The 27,072-nt window shown below is 38.7% G+C and overlaps 1 protein-coding gene across 1 annotated transcript; it reads right to left on the bottom strand.

Annotated features, from left to right (window-relative positions):
* Positions 1-303: 303 nt before the first annotated feature.
* On the bottom strand, positions 304-26,618 carry TLR3 (toll like receptor 3). Its single transcript, XM_040489995.1, has 5 exons — positions 26,032-26,618; positions 9,904-10,355; positions 7,282-7,473; positions 2,901-4,753; positions 304-2,671 (listed from the first exon to the last, which is right to left on the bottom strand). The coding sequence occupies exons 2-5, from the start codon at positions 10,342-10,344 to the stop codon at positions 2,443-2,445; spliced, it is 2,715 nt and encodes a 904-aa protein (XP_040345929.1). The 5' UTR covers positions 10,345-10,355; positions 26,032-26,618; the 3' UTR covers positions 304-2,442.
* Positions 26,619-27,072: the final 454 nt, after the last annotated feature.

Here is a 27,072-nt window from a genome sequence, read left to right as displayed (position 1 = left end):
TCTTCCATGGAGCCTTTTGTTCAGGTCCATCTTTGATAGCCCCTTCCTACCCGAACTCTTCTTGCGCCATTTTCTACAATGTAGCTCACATCCTGTGTGCCCCATCATGTTTGGCACAGGGCTAGGTTCACGTGGTTGCTCCATGAGTACTCTTTTTCTAACAGCTTTATTGATATATAATTTACCTACTATAAAATTCACCTGCTTTAAGTATATGATTCAATGATTCTTAGTAAAAACTTACATGGTTGTACAATCATTGACACCATCCATTTTTAGAACATTCTCCTCACCCCGGAAAGATCTCTTACACAACCTTTATTTACTCCCCCTTCCCATCCCCAGGTCCAGACCACCACTAGTCTGCTTTCTGCCTCTCGAGATTTCAAGAAATATTTTGTAAACTCTTGATTTACACATCGTGACCATCACTCACTGTGGAGTCCCCTTTACAAATCACCTAAGGTAGACATCTGAATAATTAAGAGCTTGTTAAATAAATGACATTCAAAATCCCTCCTCCTCACTAACAAGGTGAGAGTATTCACTTCTTATTACAATCAAAAAGGTGTCATTTTTAGGTAAAATCTAAACACCCGGATTTGTTTTAAACTCAATGTTGATTCAGCTGGAATTTGTTTTGAAAAACAGCAAGAAGGAGATGGAGTGAACAGATAACATGATGGTACCCCGAGAGCTTTCAAACACGTCACTTCACTTGTGGAAGTTAAACAGGTCAGACAAATATCCTTTTCTGCACTTCCCTTGTTTTGAACCCCAGGGATAAGGACTCCTCCAGAGAACAATTATAAAGGACAGCTTGCCGAAGGTTCAGGATGTTTCTTCCTGTGTAGGCCAAATACAAGTCAAGGCTTACACCGTTGATTAGCTTTACTTGCATTCAGTTCAAGGGTCATCCCTTGTGTGTCTTCTTAAATATTAAGCAACTTTAAAAGATTACACTTGAACTCAATTTAAATTGTGGCCATTTGATCAACTATCTTATAAGCAAATAAGGGGATAAAAGCAAAATTACTTCCTGCCCTGCTTTTTGTAGACCAATGGAATATCCATTACTTAGAAATATTGGACTAACATTGGGACTATCGAGGCATAAATAACATACAAAGCACGTCAGGAAAAACTGTGGCTGTGGGTTTTATTTTGCCATCATAAAAGTTTAATTTAATCTGTCTTTTCTTTCTTTCTTTTATTTTTATTTTACAATGCCAAAAGAAAACGAGATTATTTCACAGGCGGAAAGCACGCCTTAGCAAAAACGCTATCGAACGAGCGTCTCGTGTGCAAGGATGCTGTGTAACACGGAAGTGAAAATGAGTCCTCCACACATTCACATTGTCAAGAGACTGTAGACTCAGACCCGGCAGTACAGGGAGTATCACTTTTTCCAGGATTCTGTGGACTTAGCCCCGAGGATACAATACTATTTTAATCAAAGTTCCAAACTGTGACAGCTCAAATTCTCCCTAAATTTACCAAACCAGTGCTTCTAATATAGAAATTAACCCAGCTTTATGATATCAACACTCTCTTTATTTGAATACCAGAACTATAAATGTTTTAAAACGCTATTCGTGTCTATTTTCAATAATTAGATTCTTTCCATTGTAAAAGCAAAAATAAAATTTTAAATAATAGTCTTTCTAGAGAAGGACTAATGTATACACAGCACACTATTTTATGACATGATGATACGTTTCACGTGAATGTATTATACCATGGTCATCATCGCTAATTATATAGGATTATTAAAGATTTTGTTCAACACCATAATTTTCAAGATCAGGAGTCAAAGAGTCCCAGTAGGACCAAATGATCCGACCAGGACCATCTCCTGAGTCTGTGGCCAAGAGAAAACAATATTTTACAACCACAAAGCTAATCTACTAATTAACCTTCAGGAAGCGAGCCTTTCTATAATACTTTTTTTGTTTCCTGTAATACTTTTAAGTAAGAGAATTGTTTCTTCTAACACCTACAGCAGAAACCCACGTATCAGGGAAATATAAGGACTTATTAAAATATGTATTTTAACTATGTAATGAAAATGAATTACAAACGTTTCCTGACCATGCGTCTGTAGGTTCAAATGGAATTTAACACTTAACAAAATCAACACTGAAGTGGGCACCACTAAAATAAAAGCTTTCTAACTGAAAAAAAAAAATCCTGTGATGAAGCTTTTAAAAATTAGGATATATATTTTACTCTTTTACAGTCGAAATAGCATTGTACCCACTAAAACAATGATCTCTTATTTTCCTATGAGTGCATCCAAAAAAACTCCAAATATAATTATCAGAAACCTCTCTAAGTCTGAATAAACAGATATATATTATTTTCAAATAAAACCTAAATTTACTATGAAACTCTTTAAGTGGGGGAAAGTCACGCCTTTGTTAACTTAGTCTTTAAATAAATTTAATGTATTGAATTTCTGGATCCAAGGGCTACTTGCAATTTATGATGAAAGGCATTTACCCGTTCTTTCTGAACTGGCCAGTTCAAGATGCAGTGAGATTTAAACATCCCTCGTCGCAAACAGAGTGCATGGTTCAGTTTATAATCTGGAATATCCTCAAGAAAGATCAATATAATGGAATCCAGATTTTGTTCCACAGCTTGCTGAACTGCCTGGTGCACCTTGAATCTAGTAAAAAAAAAATAATTATTAAAATAAGTTACATATATCAGCATACGGTTTAGAACAGCCAAAAGCGCTAACATCCCCCCTAAACTTGTTTTTATCTGTCACTAATAATCAAGTTATTTTTTTTATTTTTAAAATTCTTTGAGTTGTCAATGATAATGTAAGTAATATTTGAAAGCTCAAGTGAAAAAAACAAGTACACACTTAAAATTTCACAATGTTCACCTACCTTTTACACAATGGATCTTTTAATAGATGCTGTGTTATAACGAAAACAGTTTTTCTGCTCCTTTTGATGCTATTAACAATTGATTCAAGTTCAAGGACACCTGCCTCAAAGTCCCTTTCTTCGAGACAAAATCTGAGAGTTTGATCTTTTTCTTCCATCGGAGAGAAGTTCTCCCAGACCCAATCCCTATCTTTATAGGCATGAATTATATATGCTGCATATTCAAACTGCTCTGGCTGTCTGTCTATTTCTTTGAAACCAAGAACTCGATGCACTGAAACATTCCAATAAAAAGATATCCTCCAGCCTTCGAAATGGATGAGCAATACGGTAAAGATAAAAATCAAAAGGACACTGGTATTTATTATGAAAAAGAGTTCAAAGGGGGCACTGTCTTTGCAGGCTGATATATCAAAAAGCATCACCGGGAAACCATGATATTGAGGTGGAGTATTACAGAGGTAATGGCTTGACAGGTCAGAGATGTTGGTATGGGTACTATTAATCCAATTAACAAACCAGGCAATACTTTCACAGGTACAATCAAATGGGTTAAAGCTCATATCTAAATTACTCAGGTTCCTGAAGGCTGGCCCAAAAACATCCTTCTCAACTGACGTTATGAGATTCTTCTGAAGGTTCAGTGACTTTAGAGATGCCTGATCATCAAAGACAGATAGCGGAAATATGTTTAAATTATTCAATCCTAAATCAATGCTCTTTAATTCAGATAAGCCCTTGAATACCTCTGCTGGGATCTCATCAAAGCCATTAGACTCTAAGTTAAGAATGTGGAGGTGAGAAAGACCCTTTAGAAAATAAACAGGACCACTAGGGTTCGCACGTTTCCATAGCCGTGCTAAGTTGTTGTGCTGCAATTCCAGAATTTCTAGTTTCTCAAGACCCTCCAACAGTTTCTCATTTATGTTGGCTATATTGTTGTTGCTTAGATCCAGAATGACCAAGTTGCGAAGAGAATGAAATGGTGAAGGAGAAGTGTCCACATTTCTCAGGGCCACTCTGCGGAGCATCAGGCGTTGGAGGCTTGGAACCAGGGCAAAAGACCCAGGAGTCAGTTGTAGGTATTTGTTGTAGGAAAGGTAGATTTCAATGATATTTCCTAGACCTCTCCATTCTTGGCCTGTGAGCTCTTGCCCAATTTCATTAATGCCAAGGTCGAGTACCTGAAGGTGGCCCAGACAAGAAAAAGCGCCACTCTCTATTTTTGAGATTTTGTTTTTGGTTAGGTTGAGCGTGACCAAAGGAGACTGAGCAAGTGACAAAAATGTTTCATTTGTTAAAGTTCGCAAGCTTGTGAAGGAGTCGGATAGACTCAAGTGTTTCAGCTTTATCAGTCCCGTGAACATATGGCTTTTTATACCTGGGAAGTTGTTGTCTCCCATGTTAAGATACTCCAAACATTTTAGCCACTGAAAGGAAAAATCATCGATCTTGGGACGCGAGGTAAGGGCAGTGCTTTGTTTGGTGAAAGATCGTCTCAAATCCAAGTATCTCACACTGAGAAGCCCATACAAGGAGTGAGAAAATAAGTGTTCTATATTATTATACCCCAGGAAGAAATATTCTAGACGTGGAAGCCAAACGAAGGAACCATTATCAATCACATTTAAGTTGTTGTGGGAAAGATCGAGCACGGTGAGATTTGTGTGCTTGAGCCCAACGAAAGTCATATTGCTCGTTCTGTACAGCTGGGTGTTGCTCAGGGATAGATTCTGAATGCTTGTGTTCGACAGTTCTAAACAAAGCTGCTCTGTGAGGTTGGGGTTCAGTTGAGCATTGTTCAGAGAGAGGCCAAATAATTTTCCAATTGCATGAAAACACCCTGGAGAGAACTAAAGGTGGGGGGAGAAAAAAGAGGTTAATAACCAAAACACAGTGGGGTCCGCATGACTCTAGAGAAGCTTAAACACAATTCTTTACTCCACCCCCTTCCCCCTTCACCATCTTCTCTGGGTTTACTCTCCATCCCTCTACTGCACAGCTCCTTACTCTGTGCCTGCGACACCCACCTCCTGGGGCAGTCCCCCACCTTTCCTGGCCGCTGCTTACCTTCTGCCCAGCATTCAATGGCCTCCTTTCCAGGGGGCCCTCCCTGACCTCCCAGTCTAGGTGAGGTCCCTAGTATTTTTACTTGATCACACTGAGTATGACTGTAATTAACAAACTCTTTGTAAGGTCACCACTGGGGCAGATGCTGTTTCTGTCTCGCTGACCACTGTTCTCAGTGAACACGTGGGGAATGAATGGGTGGATTTTATTATGCAACTGCGACGCGCACTTTCCCTTCTGCAGCTCTGAGTTCCAGCCTTCCTCTTTGTCTGTCCAGCCCGGGTTTTCTCCTGATGTTATTGCGTGTCAGTGCCTCCAGCTCCCTTCTGCTCTGCCCCCACTCCCTCACCAGAAGCCTGGTCTGCTGTGGGATTCTGCCCCAGAACAAGAGGACAGAAGGCAAGGAGAGAAGGAATCCCGAGAGGGTCGGAGCCAGTCCTGGGTGGTTAAACACCAGGAGAGCAAAGAGGCTCTGATTCCTACTGTGTCATTTGTGAGCTGTTAGGGCTAATGGACGATAAGGCAAATTTGGTTGTAAGTAAAGTGAATTGGACTACAGAGCAGGAAATTGTTCAGTTCATTAGGGTGAACTTCCATGATAACATGTTGCAGTAATCAAAATTGAGTTTTTGAATAATTCTCAATGACACGGAGAATGCTCATGACGTGAGATGACTTTTTAATGGGAGGATACACTGTTGCCTATGGGAGGCAATACAGCACAGCTGTTAAGAGCATGGGCTCCGATCTAACACTGCCAGAGACCCAGTTCTGTCACCAAACTGTCACATGTGAGACCTTGGACAAGTTCCTCAACCCTGCTTCATCTCAATTTACCCTTGGGTAAAATGGTGATACGAATCAGTTGGTGACGGGACGCCTGCTTGGCTCAGTCGGTCAAGTGTCCGACTCCTGATTTCGGCTCAGGTCATGATCTCGTGATTCGTGAGATTGAGCCCCACATCCAGCTCTTTGCTGACAGTGTGGAGCTTACTTGGGATTCTTTCTCTCTCTCCCCTGCTCTCTCTCTCTCGAATAAATAAATAAACTTTCAAAAAAGAATAAGTTGGTTACAGGACTATGTAAATATATGTATTTAATAAATATATATTTATATGTATATAAATATATAGATATTATAAATAAATTATAATAAATAATAAATTTAAATTTATGAATATATACAATAAATTATAAATATATATGCATATATATAAACTTATCATAGTGTCCAACATACGGTGTCTTTTGAATTTGTGCTCTGAATTTCAGTGGCTGTTGCTTTTTCTTATTATCACTTGGAGAAAAGCTAGAGATAAAAATACCCAACATTGGTTGTCTCTGGACTATGGGTTTTTGGATGATTTTTATCTCCCCCGTCATTACTTGCATATTTTGTAAGATTTCTACAATAAATGTTCTAAACAACAACAAAAAAAATGCTGTTCAATAATTAGCATGAATATTACATAAAATGTTTGCTTGTTTATATTTTATCATCTCAGGACAAATATACAGTCTATTTTTATGTCTGTAAGTTGATACAGCTTTTAAAAATCTGACTTAGTTTACGATTTCCAATATTCTTATTCTCAGCCTGTAAAGGAATAAAATACAAACATACCTGTATATGAAAGTAGTTACTGAAATGAATATCATGCATCTAAAGAGAAGGTTAATTAGGTATACTCCATTATAAGAGGTATATTCCATTATCAGAAGATTTTCATAATAATCTAATGCTAGTTACCATTTATGGAGCACTTACGTGAGATACGGTGCTAAATTCTTTACCATACAGCCTATGAAGTAGTGTTATTATTATACTAACTTTACACCTGGGGAACTGGAGCGCAAAGAACTTGAATAATTTGCCTGATTACACAAGTATTAGGAGAGAAAGCCCAGAAGGGGAGCCAGCTTGCCCAACTCTACAGCCTGTGCTCTTAACTATCATGCTGTTTTAATTCTTCCAGCGATTTTGTGCGATAGATAGTATTCCCACTTTACAAGTGAGGAAGCTAAGACCCAGAAAGGTTATGTAGGCTCCCCAAGGTTCCTAAAACTGGAACACGGATTTTAACCCACTTCTGTTAGACAGCGGAGCTCCAGCCCCCAATTGCTACCAGTGTTTCTTTTTGCGAGGAGGACATCAATGGCCCCAAGCAGTAAGTGTGAAGGACTTCTGGAAAGCATGGCAAACATTATTACCCCTTTCTCTAGGGAGCTTTAGATTCTTACCCCTGTGACACAGTTGGGGATTGCCCACACTTAAAGGTAGAACACGAAATCATTTTACCCGACTTCTTACCTCTTTAACTGGATTTGATGACAATTCTAATTTCTTCAAAGAAGAATTGCCAAGGAAATCCAGTTCTTCACGTCTCAGGATGTTAATTTTATTATTTGATAACAGGAGCTCTTGGAGATTTTCCAGTTGGAGCTGACTTCCTAATTTGGTAGATGACAAACCATTATGAGATAGATCTAATTTGATTAAATTCTGAGAGAGAAAAAAGATGCATACAAGTTAGAGTCTTGCCACCAAAAATAGTTCCTTTAAATGTACCTGAATCTTAGAAATTACAGCAAAAATGTCACCTCTCTATTATTCTATAGACAACTGACAGTAGAGGTAATGAAAAATTTTCGTGGTGATCAAAAATAACATTGTTACAAGGGTTTGTTTCTCACTTCAGGATTTAAAAAAATTTTTTTAATGCTTATTTATTTTAGAGAGACAGAGACAGGGTATGAGCGGGGACGGGCAGAGATAGAGAGGGAGACATAGAATCCAAAGCGGGCTCCAGGCTCCGAGCTGTCAACACAGAGCCTGACGTGGGGCCCAAACCCACGAACCATGAGATCGTGACGTGAGCCGAAGTCGGACGCCCAACCGACTGAGCCACTCAGGCGCCCAAGAGTCATTTTTTAAAAAGAATGATTTTATTTCTCTTACCAAAATAAAGGGATTTATGCATATTTATTCATGATAGAAGGAAGATTCATAATAAACATTTATTTACTTAATTATTTATAATAAGCATTTCCTTATGATGTAAGGAATGTTCATGTGGCTTACTAAACATATAATGTCATGCATCAGCCTTGAAATGAAACAAAAATATGCTAAGTGAAATAAGTCATACAGAGAAAGACAGAAACCATATGTTTTCACTCTTATGTGGATCCTGAGAAACTTACCAGAAGACCATGGGGGAGGGGGAAAAAAAAAGGTTAGAGAGGGAGGGAGCCAAAACATAAGAGACTCTTAAAAACCGAGAACAAACTGAGGGTTGATAGGTCGTGGGAGGGAGGGGAGGGTGGGTGATGGGTATTGAGGAGGGCACCTGTTGGGATGAGCACTGGGTGTTGTATGGAAACCAATTTGACAATAAATTTCATATTTAAAAAATAATTAAAAAATATAAATAAGTAAATAAACATTAAAATAAAAAAGAAATGAAACAAAAAAAATGAAGAAATATTTTCTTTAAAAGTCCATGAATTCCTAAAAAAGATTTTTACTTTGAGAAAGATTGATAGGGATGTTAATTTTACATCATGGCGAGTATAGAATATTCATTTTTGTTTTGTTAGTGCTGTGGGACATTTTAACCACCTTGTGCTATTTTTTTATTTTTTTATTTTTTATTTTTAATTTTTTTTTAATTTTTTTTTTAACGTTTATTTATTTTTTTTTGGGACAGAGAGAGACAGAGCTTGAACGGGGGAGGGGCAGAGAGAGAGGGAGACACAGAATCGGAAACAGGCTCCAGGCTCTGAGCCATCAGCCCAGAGCCTGACGCGGGGCTCGAACTCATGGACCGCGAGATCGTGACCTGGCTGAAGTCGGCCGCTTAACCGACTACGCCACCCAGGCGCCCCCACCTTGTGCTATTTTTAACAGGTAAATTTCCACTCAGGTAAAAGGTAAGGAAAAGCTGATATATATTGGGGTAAAATCTTAGATGATGCGTATTCAAGAGAGTAAGACTTTTATTTATGTTTTAAACGTGAAAGAACATTTTGCCAAAGATTATTCTAACCAGATTTTGAGGCCTTTGTGTCCAAAGCCATTTTTTGTCCACTGCAGAATCTAAAGAGGCATAAGAGAATTTCAAATCACTAGCAAGCAAGTCACTTTACAAATGTTTCTAAGCTTACTTGTTTGTACATTACTCTTGGCATATGAGGTCAAGGAATGCCAAATTTTGTATAGGTCCATGTGAGGAAGAAAACAAAGAGTTTAAAAAAATGGCTTTGGTTCAAGAAAAGTACCTAATAAGTGTCTCAGATTTAGAGACACTCGCATACATTTTCACAGATTTAAAATTCAAGGAAAGTATTCAGGGGGAAAAAAGGATGGCCATTAGTAAAGCAATAATATGAAGAGATTTCTAAATCAAGAGTAGGTAATTTTTAGTTGGACAATTTGCTTTATCATGTGTCAATTTGTTAACTTTATTTAAGTCTGAATTTGGACGTGTGTTGTTGTTGTTGTTGTTGTTGTTGTTGTTGTTGTTGTTTTCATTACTTCAGGTACTATCAGCAGCATTGAGAGTTTATTTGCTGTGTTCCTAATGAGATATTCTTATTCTTCTCGGGTTATGACAGACCAGATTCTTCTCTGATCTCTACCTCTTGTATCTGAGTTGTATTTTTAATGGGAGGGAGCAAGAGAGGCAGAGTTCTTTAAACTTAAGACTGAAAGTGAAGTAAGATGCTATTTTCTCTTTTGAAAAGATTTCCAATCTTAAATGGCCACATTTGTACATAGAGCTGCCCCTCTTCCCATTTGGGTAGATCAGATTTTTCATTCTTGACCTTGATACTTAGATACGAAATCTCAAGATTCATGAGTGACTTGAAAACTTAACACGAGGCAACATATTTTTAATTTCTTATATGGAGGTGAACATTTCCATCCTACCTTCAGGTTTTGGAAGGGATCGTTTTCAATTTTCTGGATTGAATTGGACCTTAGATGGAGTTCCATCAAATTCACGCAGAAGATAAAAGTTCGCTCTGAAAGGTGAGATAGTTCATTGTGTTCGAGGTTCAAAATTTCCAACAAGGGGAGTTTTTGGCACAATTCTGGCTCCAGTTTTGAGATGGAGTTAAATCCTCCATCCAAGGTAGTAAGTTGGCTATATCTTGTAAAGTTGTCAGGTGGTAATCTTCCGAGCTGGTTATGGGTGAGATTCAACACCGTTATGTTTGCTGGGAGGTCATCGGGCACTTGTGTCAACTTCAGATGACTGCAGTCAGCTGCTTCGTGCCTAACAACACATTTGTTGGTAGAGGATGTACACAGTATCCAAAAGGGCAACAGCCCCAAAAAGGAACAGATATAAGGCGAACTCTGGCTCATGATTCCCTCCTCTAAAAGAAACATAACAAAGTAGCAGACAACATTAATGACACAGGTTTTCATAGGCATTGGTATATTCCTTGTAAGATAGATAACCAAATGGGACTATGCGTGATCTTTTTATTCACAACTGGTATGATACACAAGTATGTATTATACAAGTTGTACCTCCAACAGAAATAATTCAAGTAGCACAGAAAAGTAAAAAATGGAACACACAAACTCCCTCCTCACTCTTCACCTCCGCCCCATCTTCAGTGTTTCAAGGTAACCTCCTGACAGTTTCTATTTCTAATGTTCACGGTCACCTCCACAAACTCAAATAACACGTTTGCGCTTATGCTTCTGTTTCGTCAATACAGTGAGTAGTTTCTTCCCACCGTAAAGATACGAAACTTACACTATTCGATCAGTGTCCTCACAATTCTTCTTTAGTCACTTTTAATTTATTTAATCTATTGTTCTATTTATAAGTTTTATGACTATAGCTAAAACTCTGTCTTATTGATCAGACAACTTGAGACGTCCTCTCTTGATCCTTGGGATGTGATAGAGGAAATGTGCACCCCTGAATGTTCTACCCATTTCTTCCATATTTACGTTTCCTAAAACTGCCAACTACAGCCCTGGCTTGACACTGTAAAGATATAAAATGTTAGCATTTTTATCCTAAAACTATGGCGAGTCCAACATACTTGGTCCACATAAATTCAGAAAATCTAAAGCCAATAAATATCATTTGCAATTTTACGATTATAGAAATAAGCATTCACTGCAGAATCAAGACAACGTAGAGAAACATAGTGATAAGGAGAAAAAAAAAAACCTGGAATTACACTGCTGAGTTGTGTTCCTGTTTTCTGCTTGATAGCCTCCGGCAAGTTAACTCATTTTTTTAGGACTTCATTCCCTCATCTTGTAAGTCTGGATAATTGAAGTCGCTCTTCCATAGGTTGTTACAACGATGAAATGAGATAAGCCTTACAGTAGTTGGCACACACCAGCGTTTGTTATTACTATTATTATTAATCAGTAAAATAATCCACGATTTATAAGTAGATAATTGCAACTATTCTCTACTTTGTAAAAATTTTACTTCATAAGGAAAATCTATACAAGACAGAAGCCAATTATATCATGAGACAATCACAGCTAACTATTAACAAGAAGAGGGGGCCAAGCGTGCAAAATCATTGAAATTCAAGGAAATTCATGGTGGCTAGAAGGATGTGAGAAGCTCCTTATTAACCTAGCCTTGGGTTAGATGGAGAGCCACAGTGCAGACTCTAGGGCTGTTCTCACAGGCTGGGAATCAACTAGTATCTTCCCTGAACAACTACAACTGATCTTCATTTGAGGAGGCTCAATTCCTCTAAACCTGTTCTGGTTTTCAATTTCATTTTATTTATTTCTTTATTTTTAAATGTTTATTTATTTATTTTAAGGCAGAGAGAGAGAGAGAGAGAGAGAGAATGCATGCAGGTGCAGGAAGGGCAGACAGAGAGGGAGAGAGAGAAAATCCCAAGCAGGTTCTGCACTGTCAGCATGGAACCTGATGCGGGGCTCAATTTCACAAACTGTGAGATCGTGAACCGAGCCAAAATCAAGGGTCGGACACTTAACCAACTGAACCACCAGGGGCCCCTTCAATTTCATGTTCAGAATAGAAAGAAAGTCCTGGGTTATGAGGCATCCATGGATCACTTTACCCTACTAGTTGGTCTAAAGAATCAAAGTTAACAAATTTAAGCATTTGCTAACATACCATTCACAAAATAGAAAGGCCTTTAAAAGTTTTAATGGGGTTTTAGGGGAGAAGATGGTGGAGTGGTAGGAGGCCCCTATGCTTGCCGCATTCCTTGAACATACCTGGATAAACATCAAATCATTCTCAACACCCAAGAAATCAAAATAAGGGTGAGAGAATAAATTGCACAACTAGAGAGAGAGACAAGAGGCGACATCGCGGTAGGTAGGAAGGTGATATGTGCTTTGGGGAAGAAAAGGATCATAGGTGCTATGGAAGGGAGGGAGCCCTGATCACAAACAGAGAGGACAGAGAGAGAGAGTGAGAGCGCACAGGGGATCACACAAGAAAAACACTTTCCCGAAACCGTTGACTGACAAACTGAGTGGGGCTGATTGCTGTGAGTTTTTACAACCAGCAGAGCTCAAAGCCTGGACTTTTAGAAGTCAGTGCCATGGCAGGTGTGGAGCCTAGTGGGTGCAATGATGCTCTGTGGTAGGCAGAGAGCCGGGAGTGGACATCACTATCTGAGGATTCCTTGGGACACACTGGGAGAGATATTTACCCCTTCTTGGGGTGCATTTGGGAGAGGCGGCATTGCCTCTTAGGGGACAAAAGAGCCAGTGGGCACCATTGTGCTGCCCTGTTCCTTAGCAAAGGAACAGAGACAGTTCACCTGAGGGCAGCTGACCTGGATGCCAGCTTTTTGCAGCACTTTACTCTTAAACTCTAAGCTCCTGGGTGTTGGTACAGCTGCCCTTCTGGGACAAACCAGCACCAGCCCCAATGTGAAGGTGGAACTCTCCCCCAGAGCACCAGCATGAGTCTGCATTACACTGGGTCCCTGAAGTTTGGAGTTTTGAAACTCAGCCGGCCTGCCTGAGGTAAAACCCACTGGCTGGGTGGGCACACAGGCCAGACACAGACAGAGTGAAGGCAGGGACCTGAGGTATGCTTGGGACACACAAAGGGAGATTGTTAGCTCTTCTGTGAGGGCTTCATGGACAGCAGCAGACACAAACTCCCCTTCTCAGGGACAAGGGGGAGGGTTGGCACCAATTTTTCCCCTGCCCATCAGCACACATTGACTTCAGGGAGCAGAACAGTGCTGACAGCGGAGGCCTGAGCCACTTACACCAAGTCCCAACCCCTGTGTTCTTCAGGTACATCTTTACCTGGGCAAATGTGACTAAGAACCAGAGCAGCAGGCCCCTACCCCAGAAGGCCAGCACAAACCCTCGCATGTACCAAGTCTACTGACCATAGAGTGCAGCAAAGCTTCAGCTCCAGTGGAAATAGGATCAGACCTCTTTTAACAGGCAGACAAGAGCACACCTAGTTAAAACAAGCCACACTCTGGCTAAGGTCCACACACTTCCCACTGCAGGCAAGGAGAAACTCTGCAGAGGGCTGACCTGAGGGTAAGAGCAGTCAAAACAGAGCATCAGAGTGCACACAGCAAACCCCAGAAACACTTCCTGAAGTTCTAGGTCTTGAGCACTATATGACCTCTTCTTAATGAAGCCATTACTCTCAGGAACATGAAACATATCCAGCTTTCCTAACACAGAAGAAGAGACCTAGAAAAAAAATGCCAAGATGGATGAATTCATCCCAAAAGAAAGAACAAGAAAAGGTCACAGCCAGGGATCTAATTAAAAGAGATACAAGTAATATGCCGGATCCAGAATTTAAAACAACAATAAAAAGGATACTAGCTGGCCTTGAGAAAAGCATAATGGACACCAGGAAGTCTCTTACTGCAGAGATAAAGAATCTAAAAAACTGGTCAGGCCAAAATAAAAACTGCTATAACCAAGAGGTGAAACTGACTAGATGTAATGACCACAATAATGGAAGAAGGCGAGGAATGAATGGTGATACAGAAGACAAAATTATGGAAAATAATAAAGCTGAAAAGAAGAGGGAAATAAAAATATTGGATCACAAATGTAAACTTAGGGAACTCAGCAACTCCATAAAACATAATAACATTCATATCATAGGAGTCCCAGGAGAAGAGAGGGAAAAGGGGATACAAAGTTTATTTGAGCAAATTATAGATGAAAACTTCCTTAATCTGTGGATGGAAACAGACATCCAAACCCAGGAGACAAAGAAAACTCCCATCAAAATCAACAAAACCAGGCCAACACAAGGACAGATCATAGTAAAATTTGCAAAATACATAGATGAGGAAAAAAAATACTAAAAGCAGCCCGGGAAAAGATGTCCCTAACTTACAAGGGAAGGCAAATAAGGTTAGCAGCAGACTTATCCACAGAAACCTGGCAGGCCAGAAGGGAGTGGCAGGATATATTCAATGTGCTGACTGGGACAACATGCAGCCTTGAAACTTTATCCAGCAATGCTGTCATTCAGAATGGGAGGGGAGATAAAGAGCTTCACAGACAAACACAAACTAAAGAAGTTCATGACCATGAAACTAACCCTGCAAGAAATATTACTGGGGACTCTTTGAGTGGGAAAAGAACACCAAAAGCAACAAAGGCTAGAAACGAACAAAGAAAATCTCCAGAAACAATGACTTAACAGGTAATACAATGGCACTAAATTCATATCTATCAATAATCACTCTGAATGTAAATGGACTAAATGCTCCAATCAAAATACATAGGGTATCAGAATGGATTAAAAAAACAAAAACAAAAACAAGACCCATCTACATGCTACCTACAAGGGACTCATTTTAGACCTAAAGACACAGGATGAAAGTAAGGGGATGGAAAACCATCTATCATGCTAATGAATGTCAAAAGAACGCTGAAGTAGCCATACTCGTATCAGACAAACTAGATTTTTAAATAAAAGACTGTAACAAGAGAGGAAGAAAGGCACTATATCATAATAAAGGGGACTATCCAAAAAACAGATAATCCAGTGAAGAAATGGGTAGAAGACATGAATAGATACTTTTCTAAAGAAGACATCCAGATGGCCAACAGGCACATGAAAAGATGCTCAACGTCACTCCTCATCAGGGAAATACAAATCAAAACCACACTCAGATATCACCTCACGCCAGTCAGAGTGGCCAAAATGAACAAATCAGGAGACTATAGATGCTGGTGAGGATGTGGAGAAACGGGAACCCTCTTGCACTGTTGGTGGGAATGCAAACTCATGCACCCTCTCTGGAAGAAAGTGTGGAGTTTCCTCAAAAAATTACAAATAGATCTACCCCTATGACCCAGCAATAGCACTGCTAGGAATTTACCCAAGGGATACAGGAGTGCTGATACATAGGGTCACATGTACCCCAATGTTTAAAGCAGCACTTTCAACAAGAGCCAAATTATGGAAAGGGCCTAAATGTCCATCAACTGACGAATGGATAAAGATGTGGTTTATATATCCAATGGAATACTACTTGGCAATGAGAAAGAATGAAATCTGGCATTTGCAGCAACATGGATGGAACTGGAGACTATTATGCTAAGTGAAATAAGTCAGGCAGAGAAAGATACCGTATGTTTTCACTTATGTGTGGATCCTGAGAAACTTAACAGAAGACCACGGGGCAGAGAAAATGGGGGAGGGGGAGTTACAGAGAGGGAAGGAGGCAAACCATAAGAGCCTCTTAAATACTGAGAACAAACTGAGGGTTGATGGGGGATGGGGGTGAGGGAAAGTGGGTGATGGGCATTGAGGAGCACACCTGTTGGGATGAGCACTGGGTGTTGTATGGAAACCAATGTGACAATAAATTATATATATAAAAATAAATAAATAAAAATAGGCATCTCGTCACCGGCCTGAAAAAATAAATAAATAAATAAAGGGATTATCTAACAAGAAGATCTAACGGTTGTAAATATTTATGCTCCCAAATTGGAAGAAACAAAATATTAAATCAATTAATAGCAAACATAAAGAAACCCATTGATAATAATATAATAATAGTAGGGGACTTTAACACCCCACTTACATTAATAGATCATCTAAAAAAAAAAAAAACAAGAAGGAAACAATGGCTTTGAATGACGCATTGGACCACATGGATTTAACAGATAAATTCAGAGCATTTCATCCTAAAGCAGCAGAATACATCTTCTTTATAAGTACACATGGGACGTTCTCCAGAATAGATCACATCCTGGGTCACAAACAAGACCTCAACAAATACAAAATGACTGAAGTTATACCATGCATATTTTCTGACCATACACTTCAAAACTTGAAGTCAACCACAGGAAAAAATTTGGAAAGACCACAAATACTTGGATGTTAAAGAACATTCTATTAAAGAATGAATGAGAGGGGCACCTGGGTGGCTCAGTTGGTTATGTGTCTGACTTCAACTCAGGTCATGATCTCACAGTTTGTGAGTTCAAGCTTCGCATTGGGCTCTTCTGACAGCTCAGAGCCTGGAGCTTGCTTTGGATTCTGTATCTCCCTCTCTCTCTTCCCCTCCCTACTCATGCTCTCTGTCTCAAAAATAAACAAACATTTAAAAAAATTTAAAAAAAAATTTTTTTTTTCAACGTTTTTTATTTATTTTTGGGACAGAGAGAGACAGAGCATGAACGGGGGAGGGGCAGAGAGAGAGGGAGACACAGAATCGGAAACAGGCTCCAGGCTCCGAGCCATCAGCCCAGAGCCTGACGCGGGGCTCGAACTCACGGACCGTGAGATCGTGACCTGGCTGAAGTCGGACGCTTAACCGACTGCGCCACCCAGGCACCCCTAAAAAAATTTTTAAAAAAAGAATGCACAGTTAACCGGGAAACTAAAGAAGAAATTTTTTTAAAAAAACATGGAAACAAAGGAAAATGAAAACACAATGGTCCAAAACCTTTGGGATGCAGCAAAAATTGTCCTAACAGGGAAGTATATGCAATATAGGACTACCTCAAGAGGCCAGAAAGCTCTCAAACACACAACCTAACCTTATACATGAAGAAGCTAGAAAAAGAACAACAAACAAAGCCTAAAGCCAGTGAAGAAGGGAAATAATAAAAATCAGAGCAGAAATAAATGATACAGAAACTAAAAAACAATACAACAGATCAATGAAAACTGGAGCCTGGTTCTGTGAACGAATTAATAAAACTGATAAACCCATCCCTAGCCAAGCTTCTCAAAAAGAAAAGAGAAAGCATTCAAATAAGTAAAATCATGAATGGGTGAGGGGAGATCAGAACTAACACCCAAAGAAATACGAACAATCATAAGAGGATATTATGTAAAGCTGAATGCCAACAAATTAGGCAATCTGGAAGAAAAGGATAAATTCCTAGAAACATATAAACCACCAAAGCTGAAACAGGAAGAAATGGAAAATTTGAAAAGACTGACAACTAGCAAAGAATTTGTATCAGTAGTAAAAAAAATCTCCTAACAAAAGTCCAGGGCCAGATGGCCTCTCAAGGGAATTACACCAAACATTTAAAGAAGAGTTAATACCTATTCTTCTCAAACTGTTCTAAAAAATAGAAATGGAAGGAAAACTTCCAAACTCATTCTACAAGGCCAGCATTATCTTGATTCCAAAACCAGACAAAGACCCCAGTAAAGAGGAGAAATACAGGCCATACCCCTGATGAACATGGATGCAAAAATTCTCAACAAAACACGAGCAAATCGAATCCAACAGTCTATTAAAAGAATCATTCACCACAATCAAGTGAGATTTATTCCTGGGCTGCAAAAGTGGCTCAATATTTGCAAATCAGTCAATGTTCTACACCACATTAATAAAAGAAACAATAAAAACCATATGGTCATTTCAATCGATACAGAAAAAGCATTAGACAAAGTATAGTGTCCATTCTTGGTAAAAACCTTCAACAAAGTAGGGATAGAGTGATTATACCGCAACATCACACAGTCCATATATGAGAATCCCACAGCTAATATAATCCTCAATGGGGAAAAAACAGAACTTTTCCTCTATAGTCAGGAATAAGACAGGGATATCCACTCTCACCACTGTTATCGAATATAGTACTGGAAGTCCTAGCCTCAGAAATCAGACAACAAAAAGAAAGAAAAGGCATCCAAATTGGCAAGGAAGAGGTCGAATTTTCACTATTTGCAGACAACATGGTTCTCTATGTAGAAAACCAGAAAGATTCCATCAAAAAAATTGCTTGAACTGATACACAAATTCAGTTAAGTTGTAGGTTACAAAATCAATGTACAGAAATCTGTTGCATTTCTATACGCCAATAATGAAGCAGCAGAAAGAGAAATGGAAGGAATAAATCCCATTTACAATTGCACCCAAAATAACAAGATACCTAGGAATAAACCTAACCAAAGAGGTAAAAGATCTGTATTCTGTGAACTATAAAAAACTGATGAAAGAAATCGAAGGTTACCCAAAGAAACGGTAAACATTCCATGCTCATGGATTAGAAGAACAAATATTGTTAAAATCTCTCTACTACCCAAGGCAAACTATACATTTAATCCCTATCAAAATACCACCCACATTTTTCACAGAGCTGGAATAAAAAATCCTAAAATTTGTATGGAACCACAAAAGATACTGAATAGACAAAACAATCTTGAAAAGAAAAGCGAAGCTGGAGGCATCACAATTCCAGACTTCAAGCTATATTACAAAGCTGTAGTCATCAAGATAGTATTGGTACTATCACAAAAACAGACACATTGGTCAATGGAACAGAACAGAAAACCCAGAAATGGGCCCACAGCTATATGGCCAATTAATCTTCAACAAAGCGGGAAAGAATATCCAATGGGAAAAAGACAGTTCTCTTCAAGAAACAGTGTTGGGAAAACTGGACAGAAACAGGCAGAGGAATGAAACTGGACCACTTTCGTATATCATACACAAAAATAAATTCAAAATGGATGAAATAGGAAATCAACAAAATCCTAAAGGAGAACACAGGCATCAACCTATCTGACACTGGCTGGGGCAATCTCCTACTAGACACACCTTCTGAGGCAAGGGAAAGAAAAGCAAGCATGAATTATTGGGACTTCGTCAAGATAAAAATCTTCAAAGTAAAGGAAACCATCAACAAAATGAAAAGGCAACATTCAGAATGGGAGAAGATATTTAGAAATTACATATCTTATAAAGGGTTAGTATCCAAAATCTATAAAGAACTTATCAAACTCAACATCAAAAAAACAAATCATCTAGTTAAGAAATGGGCAGAAAACATGAACAGACACTTTTCCAAAGAAGACAGCCAGATGGCTAACAGACATATGGAAAGATGTTCAACATCACTCATCCATAGGGAAATGCAAATCAAAACCAGGATGAGATACCACCTCACACCTGTCAGAATGGCTAAAATTAACAACACAGGGAACAACAGGTGTTGGTGAGGATGTGGAGAAAGGGGAACCCACTTACATTGTTGGTAGGAATGCAAACTGGTGCAGCCACTCTGGAAAACAGTATGCAGGTTCCTCAAAAAGTAAAAAATAGAACTATCTATGACCCAGCAATTGCACTACTAGGTTATTTACCCAAAGAATACAAAAATACTGATTTGAAGGGGCACATACACCTCGATGTCTATAGCAGCATTATCAACAAAACCGAAGTATGGAAAGTGTCCATCAACTGATGAATGGATAAAGAAGTGATATATTTTTGTGTGTGTATATGTGTGTGTGTGTGTATACACACACACACACACACACACACACACACACACACATACATACAGATACATACACACACAATGGAATATTACTCAGCCATCAAAAAGAACAAAATCTTGCAATTTGCAATGACATGGATGGAGCTAAATTGTATCATGCTAAGTGAAATAAGTCAGTCAGAGAAAGATAAATACCATATGACTTCACTCATATATGGAATTTAAGAAATAAAAAGATGAACATAGGGGAAAGAAAAAAAAAGAGGGAGGGGAGCAAACCATAAGAGTGACTCTTAACTGTAGAGAATAAACTAAGGGTTGCTGGAGGGGAGGTAGGTGGGGAGGTGGGCTAAATCAGTGGGTATTAAGGACAGCACTTGTGATGAGCACTGGGTGTGATATGTAAGGGAGGAATCACTAAATTCTACTACTGAAACTAATATTATACTATCTATTAACTAACCAGAATTCAAATAAAAACTTGAAACAAAAAAAATAACTTAACAGTTTTAATAAAAATATTTTAAATGCTGTATCAAAATTACTTAGGAAACACTGCATAAAATATTTTGATTTTTTATCTAAAACTTTTGTAAGTCTTATAAATGAAATGTAATCATGTTTGATATTTTAAATGGGTGATTTGAGAATACTTTAGTAACAATCACAGCGGTAGACATAGAGGTGAAAGGCAGTAAGATTTTCATTTATGGAATCTTTGCCTAAATAGAGTTTTTAAGGAACTAAAATTGCTGATGAATAAAACATGGATGCAGTTGAGCACAATGAGGTGAGTGCAGAACAATCTTTGAGGCAACATGAAATCTTCTACCGTCTACTAAATCAGTTCTTCAGAATTATGCTTCGTAGAGTTGCTGTTTATTTGGATTGTTACTTTCTTGAAGTTTATAATTTCCACCATTTTATTCTTGTTGAAAGAAGAACTATATGTGATTTCATCTCTATAATACTAAGATCATTTAGCTTCTTAATCATACTCTTGGTTGTGCTCGCTTCGGCAGCACATATACTAAATCATACTCTTGGTTAAATGGCCGGTTTGGAGGCATATGTCGAACACCTGCTCTTTGGTTATCACTGTAGAATCATTCCACCATGTTCCTGGGTTAATGCCACTATCTTACGGATTTCAGTATCTTCTTTCTTGAAATATTCTTGTTCTGACTAGAGTCTCTCCTTGAGTGGCTCTTCCCCCTCTTTCCCCAGAATATTTATCAGGGGTTATCATTCAAGTTCTTGAACATCTGTTTTTGTTCTTTTGTCATATGATTTTGACATGTAGGCTATTTGAGGTTCAAAATACTTTTAATGAAGAATCATGAAGGCATTACTCACTGTCCTCTAGTATGCATTGTTCCTAAAAAGAAATCATGCCCATATGGTTCCCTTTCCTTTCTATGAAAGGCACTTTTATCTTACTCCTCTTTTTCTTTTTGGAAGTATCTTTTCTTTCTTCTTGGTAATGGAAAATTTCATAGGTACATTTCATGCTAAATCCTGCCTCTAAAATGTACCTGTACACTCTAAGCCATTTTCAATCTGAAGACTCATGTCTACGTTTTCAGATTTCTTTTTTCTATTATTACTTGGGTCATTGCCACTTCTCCTTTCCCTGTGTTCTCTCCTTTGGAACCACTTTTCGGTAGACATGGGTCCTTGTATGTGGTCATCTTTGTATTTAAATTTATATTCCACCTTTTTATCTCTTTAGTCTATACTTCCAGATAGAAGCTCAGCTTTTTGCATCAGGATTTGTATTATATATACTTTTTTTTAATTTTAGCAATTATATTTTAAATGCATACAGAAGAGTACACAACTCGTGAATGTACAGCTTGTTGAATTTTCACACGTCAGTGCATTCACCACTCCGATCACCCCTCTGCTCAGGAAACACAGCACTATGAGCCCCTCAGAAATCTCCCTCATGCTCCCGCCCAGCCACCACCTCCTCCTTCCCAAAGACAAGCACTTCACGATTTCATACACAAAAAAGATTCAGTTGACCTGCTTTTGTATTGCATGTTAGTGGAATTGTGCATTATGTATCATTTTATGTCTTTTATTTATTTTTTTTACTCCATAGGAGATCTGCATCTTGCCCTATAGCAGCATTTGCTAACTTCCATTCATAAAGAACATGGCTGTCTCACAGTTAAGTTCTTCCAGCATTTCTAATGAAAAATCCTAAACAAGAGCACAATTCACAGAATTTTAGTGGCCACTCTTGTATTACCATATATCTACCCATCTACCCATCATCAGTTCACTTCGACATCAGCACCTCTCCCTCTAAAGAGTATGTATTGCTGCCTTCAACTCAGGATTTGTTAATAGTTTTTCTTCTGATATAAAATTTGCATACGATGAAATGCACAAATCTTTAGTGCACATTCTCCGATTTCTGACACACGTATATGCCTGTGCAACCCAAACCCTAAAGAGAATCCCCTCCCTTTCCCAATTGATGGCAATCCTCACCTCCCAGAGTCCATCACAGCTCTGACTGTTTTCTACGGTGATGTTGTATGATTTATAGCCTCCTATCGATGGGATCATAGTCAGTCTTTACTTAAACAACGCTTCTTTTACTCAGATGGTATTTTTGAAGTTCATCCATGTTGCACGTGGTGGGAGTTTTGTTTTGTAAATTTTTGTTTTCACCGAATGAGATGCCACTGTATGAATATATCATATTTTGTCCATGCCCATGTTATTAGGCACATGGATTGTGTGCAGTTTTTCGCTATAGTCGAATGAAGTTACCAGGAACATCTCTGGACATGTTTTTATGGACATATATACTTGATTTCCTTGAGGTAATTACCTATGATTGGAATTATTGGGTATTTAAAAGAAACTGTCAGATCTTTTAGCAAAGTCTGTACCATTTTATACTCCCACCAACACCTTTACCAACAACTGGTACCGTTCTCTTATTTTTCAGTCATTCTGGTGAGTGTGTAGTAATTTCTCATTATGGTTTTAATTTGCATCTCCTGACTGACTGATGTTTAACAATTTTATAGGTGCTTATTGTCCATTTGTATATCTTCCCTCGTATACTCAAAGATTTCACTCATTTTTTAATTAGGTTGTTTCTTATTTATTACTGCATTATAGGACCTTTTTATGCACATAGATATCAACCCATTGTCAGATTTATATTTTGTAAATGTTTTCTCCCATTTTGTGGGTCACCTGCTCATTTTCTTAGTGAATGATATCTTGATAGTTATGATAAAGCCTAATTTATCAGTTTTTTAATGACTGCTTTGTGAGTCCTGTCTGAGAAAATTTGCTTCCTCCCGAGTCATTATTATTATTTTTAAAGATGAATGGTTTTAGGCGTCAGGTAAGGGTCTCTGATCGCTCTTTAATAAACTTTTGTGTCTGATGGGAAGGAAGAGTCTAGGTTCATTTTTTTTTCAGCTGCACATCCAGTTTGTCAGGCTTTTTTTTTTTTTAAATACTTCCCTTTTCCCACTGGCTTGCTTCGGCACCTTTCTTAAAAACCAAATAAGTGTGGGCAGGTTTAAGCGTGGTCTATATCTGGGCTCTCTACTCTCTGACGCTGCATATTTGTTGATTCTTATGCCAACATCACATTGTTTCGATTATTGTAAGGTTTTATTGCAAACCTTGAAGTCAGAAGTGTAAATCCTCCCATTTGATATTCTTTTCCTAGATTGCTTTTTCCATGCCGTGGTTGATGGGAATTATCTGAAATAATTTTACTTATTTTTTAATTAATTATTCCACCTGACTAGAATGTAAGGCTATAATAGTAGAGGACATAGTTGTTTTTACTCTGTACTGCTTTGCTGTGTCTAGAAAAATGACAGGAACATAGCAAATACTGAATAAATAGATGTTGAACGGATAGCTTCCCATGGGCAGTTATTCAGCCAAGAAAACCTCCTTTATCTCCATAAACAGCCACAACTTTATTTCGGTAGGACACGTACCTAATGTGGTATTCTCTGGTGTGGTCATTTACCCAGTTTCCTTTTCAGATATTTAAAAAAAAACCCAAATACATCTTCAACGTATGGAGACGGATCAACAAAAAAAGCTATTCAAATAATTTAGGTTTTCCATGGGATCTAAAAGTCATGTCACAAGAAGAATTCCAGATAAGTCTTAGAGAATAAAATCATTTTAGATGATTAACTGCAGGAAAACAGAACTAACGTATTTATAATTGTTCTGATAGGCTTTTAAAAATAGTGGTTTTATTTTTATTTTAATCTAGTCCTCAGAAACAGAAAAAAATCAGCTTCTATTAATTATGTCGTGGCCTTTATAATACTGGCACTTTCTAATACACTATTGTTACAGCTACACACAATTTTTATATTTATAGGCTACGAGGAATATTGCAGCCCAGGCCGGCCCCTTACCAAATTGCTCTGGTACATGAAGAATGTGGGGTTGGGAACGATACATTCTGGAAATCAGGGACTAACTCCCCATACCCCACATCTCTGGGGTTCTCCCAAACCTCCTTCCCTGTACCATAAGCACTTCTACCTATATTTACCAACACACACGCATACAGTCCCTGCAGTATACTCTCTCTTTGTCTGGGTGACATTGATCTCTTCTGGAAGGGCTGTAGATAGACATCAGAATTACTGAAAAGACTAATCCCTTTACGAAGAAGATCCCCGAAGGACTGAAAGACATTCCCAGATCTGAAAATACATTTGTCACATGGAAAAAGGCTCACCAAATGATAGGCAGGAAGAGTGAAAAAGGAAAATCCACAGAGAGAATCTTAGACAACTTCAGAAACAAGAAAAACAATCTTAAAACCTTCAAAGGAGGGGTGCCTGGGTGGCTCAGTTGGTTAGGCGTCCGACTTCAGCTCAGGTCATGGTCTCCCGGTCTGTGGGTTCGAGCCCCAGGTCTGGCTCTGTGCTAACACCTCGGAGCCTGGAGCCTGCTTCAGATTCTGTGTCTTCCCCTCTCTCTGCCCCTCCCCTGCTCACGCTCTTTCTCTGTCTCTCAATAATAAATAAACATTAAGAAAAAATTAAAAAAAAAAAACCTTCAAAGGAGAACATACGATCAATTACTTTCAAAAGAAAAAGATCCTGAGTGACAGAAAACTTTCATTAGCAACATCAGCCACCAGAAAACAATAGTGATAAGCTTTCAAAATAATCAAGGGAAATACCTTTGAACTGACCATTTCACTTCCAGCCAAACAACTCAAGATAAGGGGGAAAGCTATTTTGAGATATGCCACGATTCTATAAGTTTATGCCTGTGCAACCTATATTGAAAAAGTTACTCTGGAGTTTGCTTCAGTAAAACAAACCGAAATACAGTTAGAGGATGAGACCCCAGTGAAAAACAAATTGCTACTGAGTGAGACGTGACAGAAGCCAAGAAAGCTAAAAAGAGGAAAAACAGGCACTCAGCGGGCCTAGCAATTTTACAAAGGTCTTTCAGGATGCACAGAATTCTATGCCTCCTTCCAAGTGAGAGACAATAGTGCAGCATGATTAAGGCGCGGAATCGGCAGCCGGGCTACTTAGAGCTAACCGCTGTTTAGTTTGGCTTTTACGGCTTGGTTTGTAAACCTCACAGTATTTTTTTTTCTGAATGTGTATACAGATACAACTAAATGCAGACACACGCACCAGCTCCCAATCTACTGTGAAATTAGGAGGCAACTTCCTGAAACCAGGACTGCCCAAGGCTGACTCGAATTTCATCCGACTCCCCTGCATTTCCTAGGGCCAATTTCTGACCTTCCTATCCACCGAAACGCCTTTCTACTTTCTCACCTTCTGCCACTTTCCTTTACGAGGTCAAAGAAAGCCACTTTCGTGTTGCTAAGGAACACCTGAAGTGTGTTCTCCTTTGCAAGCGTATTATCATAAAGTGCCAGCTCCTCTCTCTTGTCCAGCCAACAAGACTCAGAAAAGGAGAAAGCTCATTCAAGATCACAGGGCTCTGTAACTTTAACACAAAGATCAGATTTTTTTCAAAGACGGTTGCAAAATGAGTTCCATAGCTTTTCTAATGTGCTTTTCCACATTTTACAGAACTCCGCAAAGGAAAGGAAATTGATTACTGCATAAAATGTTTTATAATGTTAATTATAAATTCTTGCTATTACGTGTATTCGGAGTTAGGATACACTTCTCCCACACCTCTATCATCCCTTTTCTCCCATTCTCCTTGTTGATTCTGGCCAGATCAAAGAAAGGCCAAAGAATGCTAAAACCGATGGGCATTCCAGATCTGCCCAGCATGAGAGATTCTAGCCCAGTAAGAATTTTAAAGAAATACCTTCATGTACTCTAACAGCTGACTGTTCCCTTTTTTCATTAGTCCAAATCCAGTCGTTTTCACCAGGGAAGCATGTTAGATTTCCTGCTGCAATCGTGAAAGTGAAACTAAAAAAAAAAAAAAAAAAAAAAAAAAAAAAAAAAAAAAAAGGCAAGCTTCTTCTACTTCGTGGATTCTAAGAAGGCCAGGAGGAAAAAAGCACATTATCAGCAAGAGAAATTTTAAACTGCTTCTTAAAAATGTCTTGCTTTTCTTCTTCAGGTATAGTTCCTTAGGTTTCACTCAAAGAGTCACAGATTTAGCAACGGAGAAGTTGAAAAAGCAGGACCTCCCTACTCGGTGTGGGCAGGGCTAGTACTCTAGAGGTTAACAGATCCCTGAGAGTGAATTCCTCTCTCTCTCTTTTTTTCCCCCAAAACCTGATGCAAAACTGTCGTCAGAATCTAGTAGAGTGTGGTCAGAGTGACAGAAAAAAACCACAATCCCTAATCAAAGCTAAGTAATTTCACTTCTCTTATCTTCTTAGCAAGCCTGGAAGATAAGTAATGCAGAAATTAACATCTTGGTCAAAGAAGACACCTAGTTTACAGTAGAATTGCCGGCTGTGGTAAAGCCGAAGGCCAGTCCTAACACATGCTGCTGCAGTTTCTAGAGTCAGAGCCTATTAGGGAGCACACAGATGTGCTCAGAGAAGTCCAGATTCACCAGTTAGCTCTCAGTCAACTTCACTGACTCCCGGTTGTTGAAGGAATGTGCTTGTCAGAAAAAAAGTGCATTTTTCACTATTGATGTAATATGATACAATATTATTACTACGTTTTTATATAATAAAACACTTAGAAGGAACTGTAGAGATCACCTAATTCAATCCCCTTGTTGGAGACATCAGGCAACCTAGCCAGGTGAGGGATATACCATGAGTTACCATAATGCTTCTTTATTCAAACAAACATGGCAATAAACACGCCTGGAACGTTGAAATAGGTCGCTAGCTGGACTTGATGGCAGAATTGAGAGCAAGAAATGGGTTTGCATTGTGAT

The sequence above is a fragment of the Herpailurus yagouaroundi genome, unplaced genomic scaffold (assembly GCF_014898765.1).
Source record: "Herpailurus yagouaroundi ecotype Mexico unplaced genomic scaffold, PumYag 181, whole genome shotgun sequence".
Lineage (NCBI taxonomy): Eukaryota > Metazoa > Chordata > Mammalia > Carnivora > Felidae > Herpailurus > Herpailurus yagouaroundi.
Note: the sequence above shows the minus strand (reverse complement) of the source record. Positions and strands in the feature narration are given on the sequence as shown.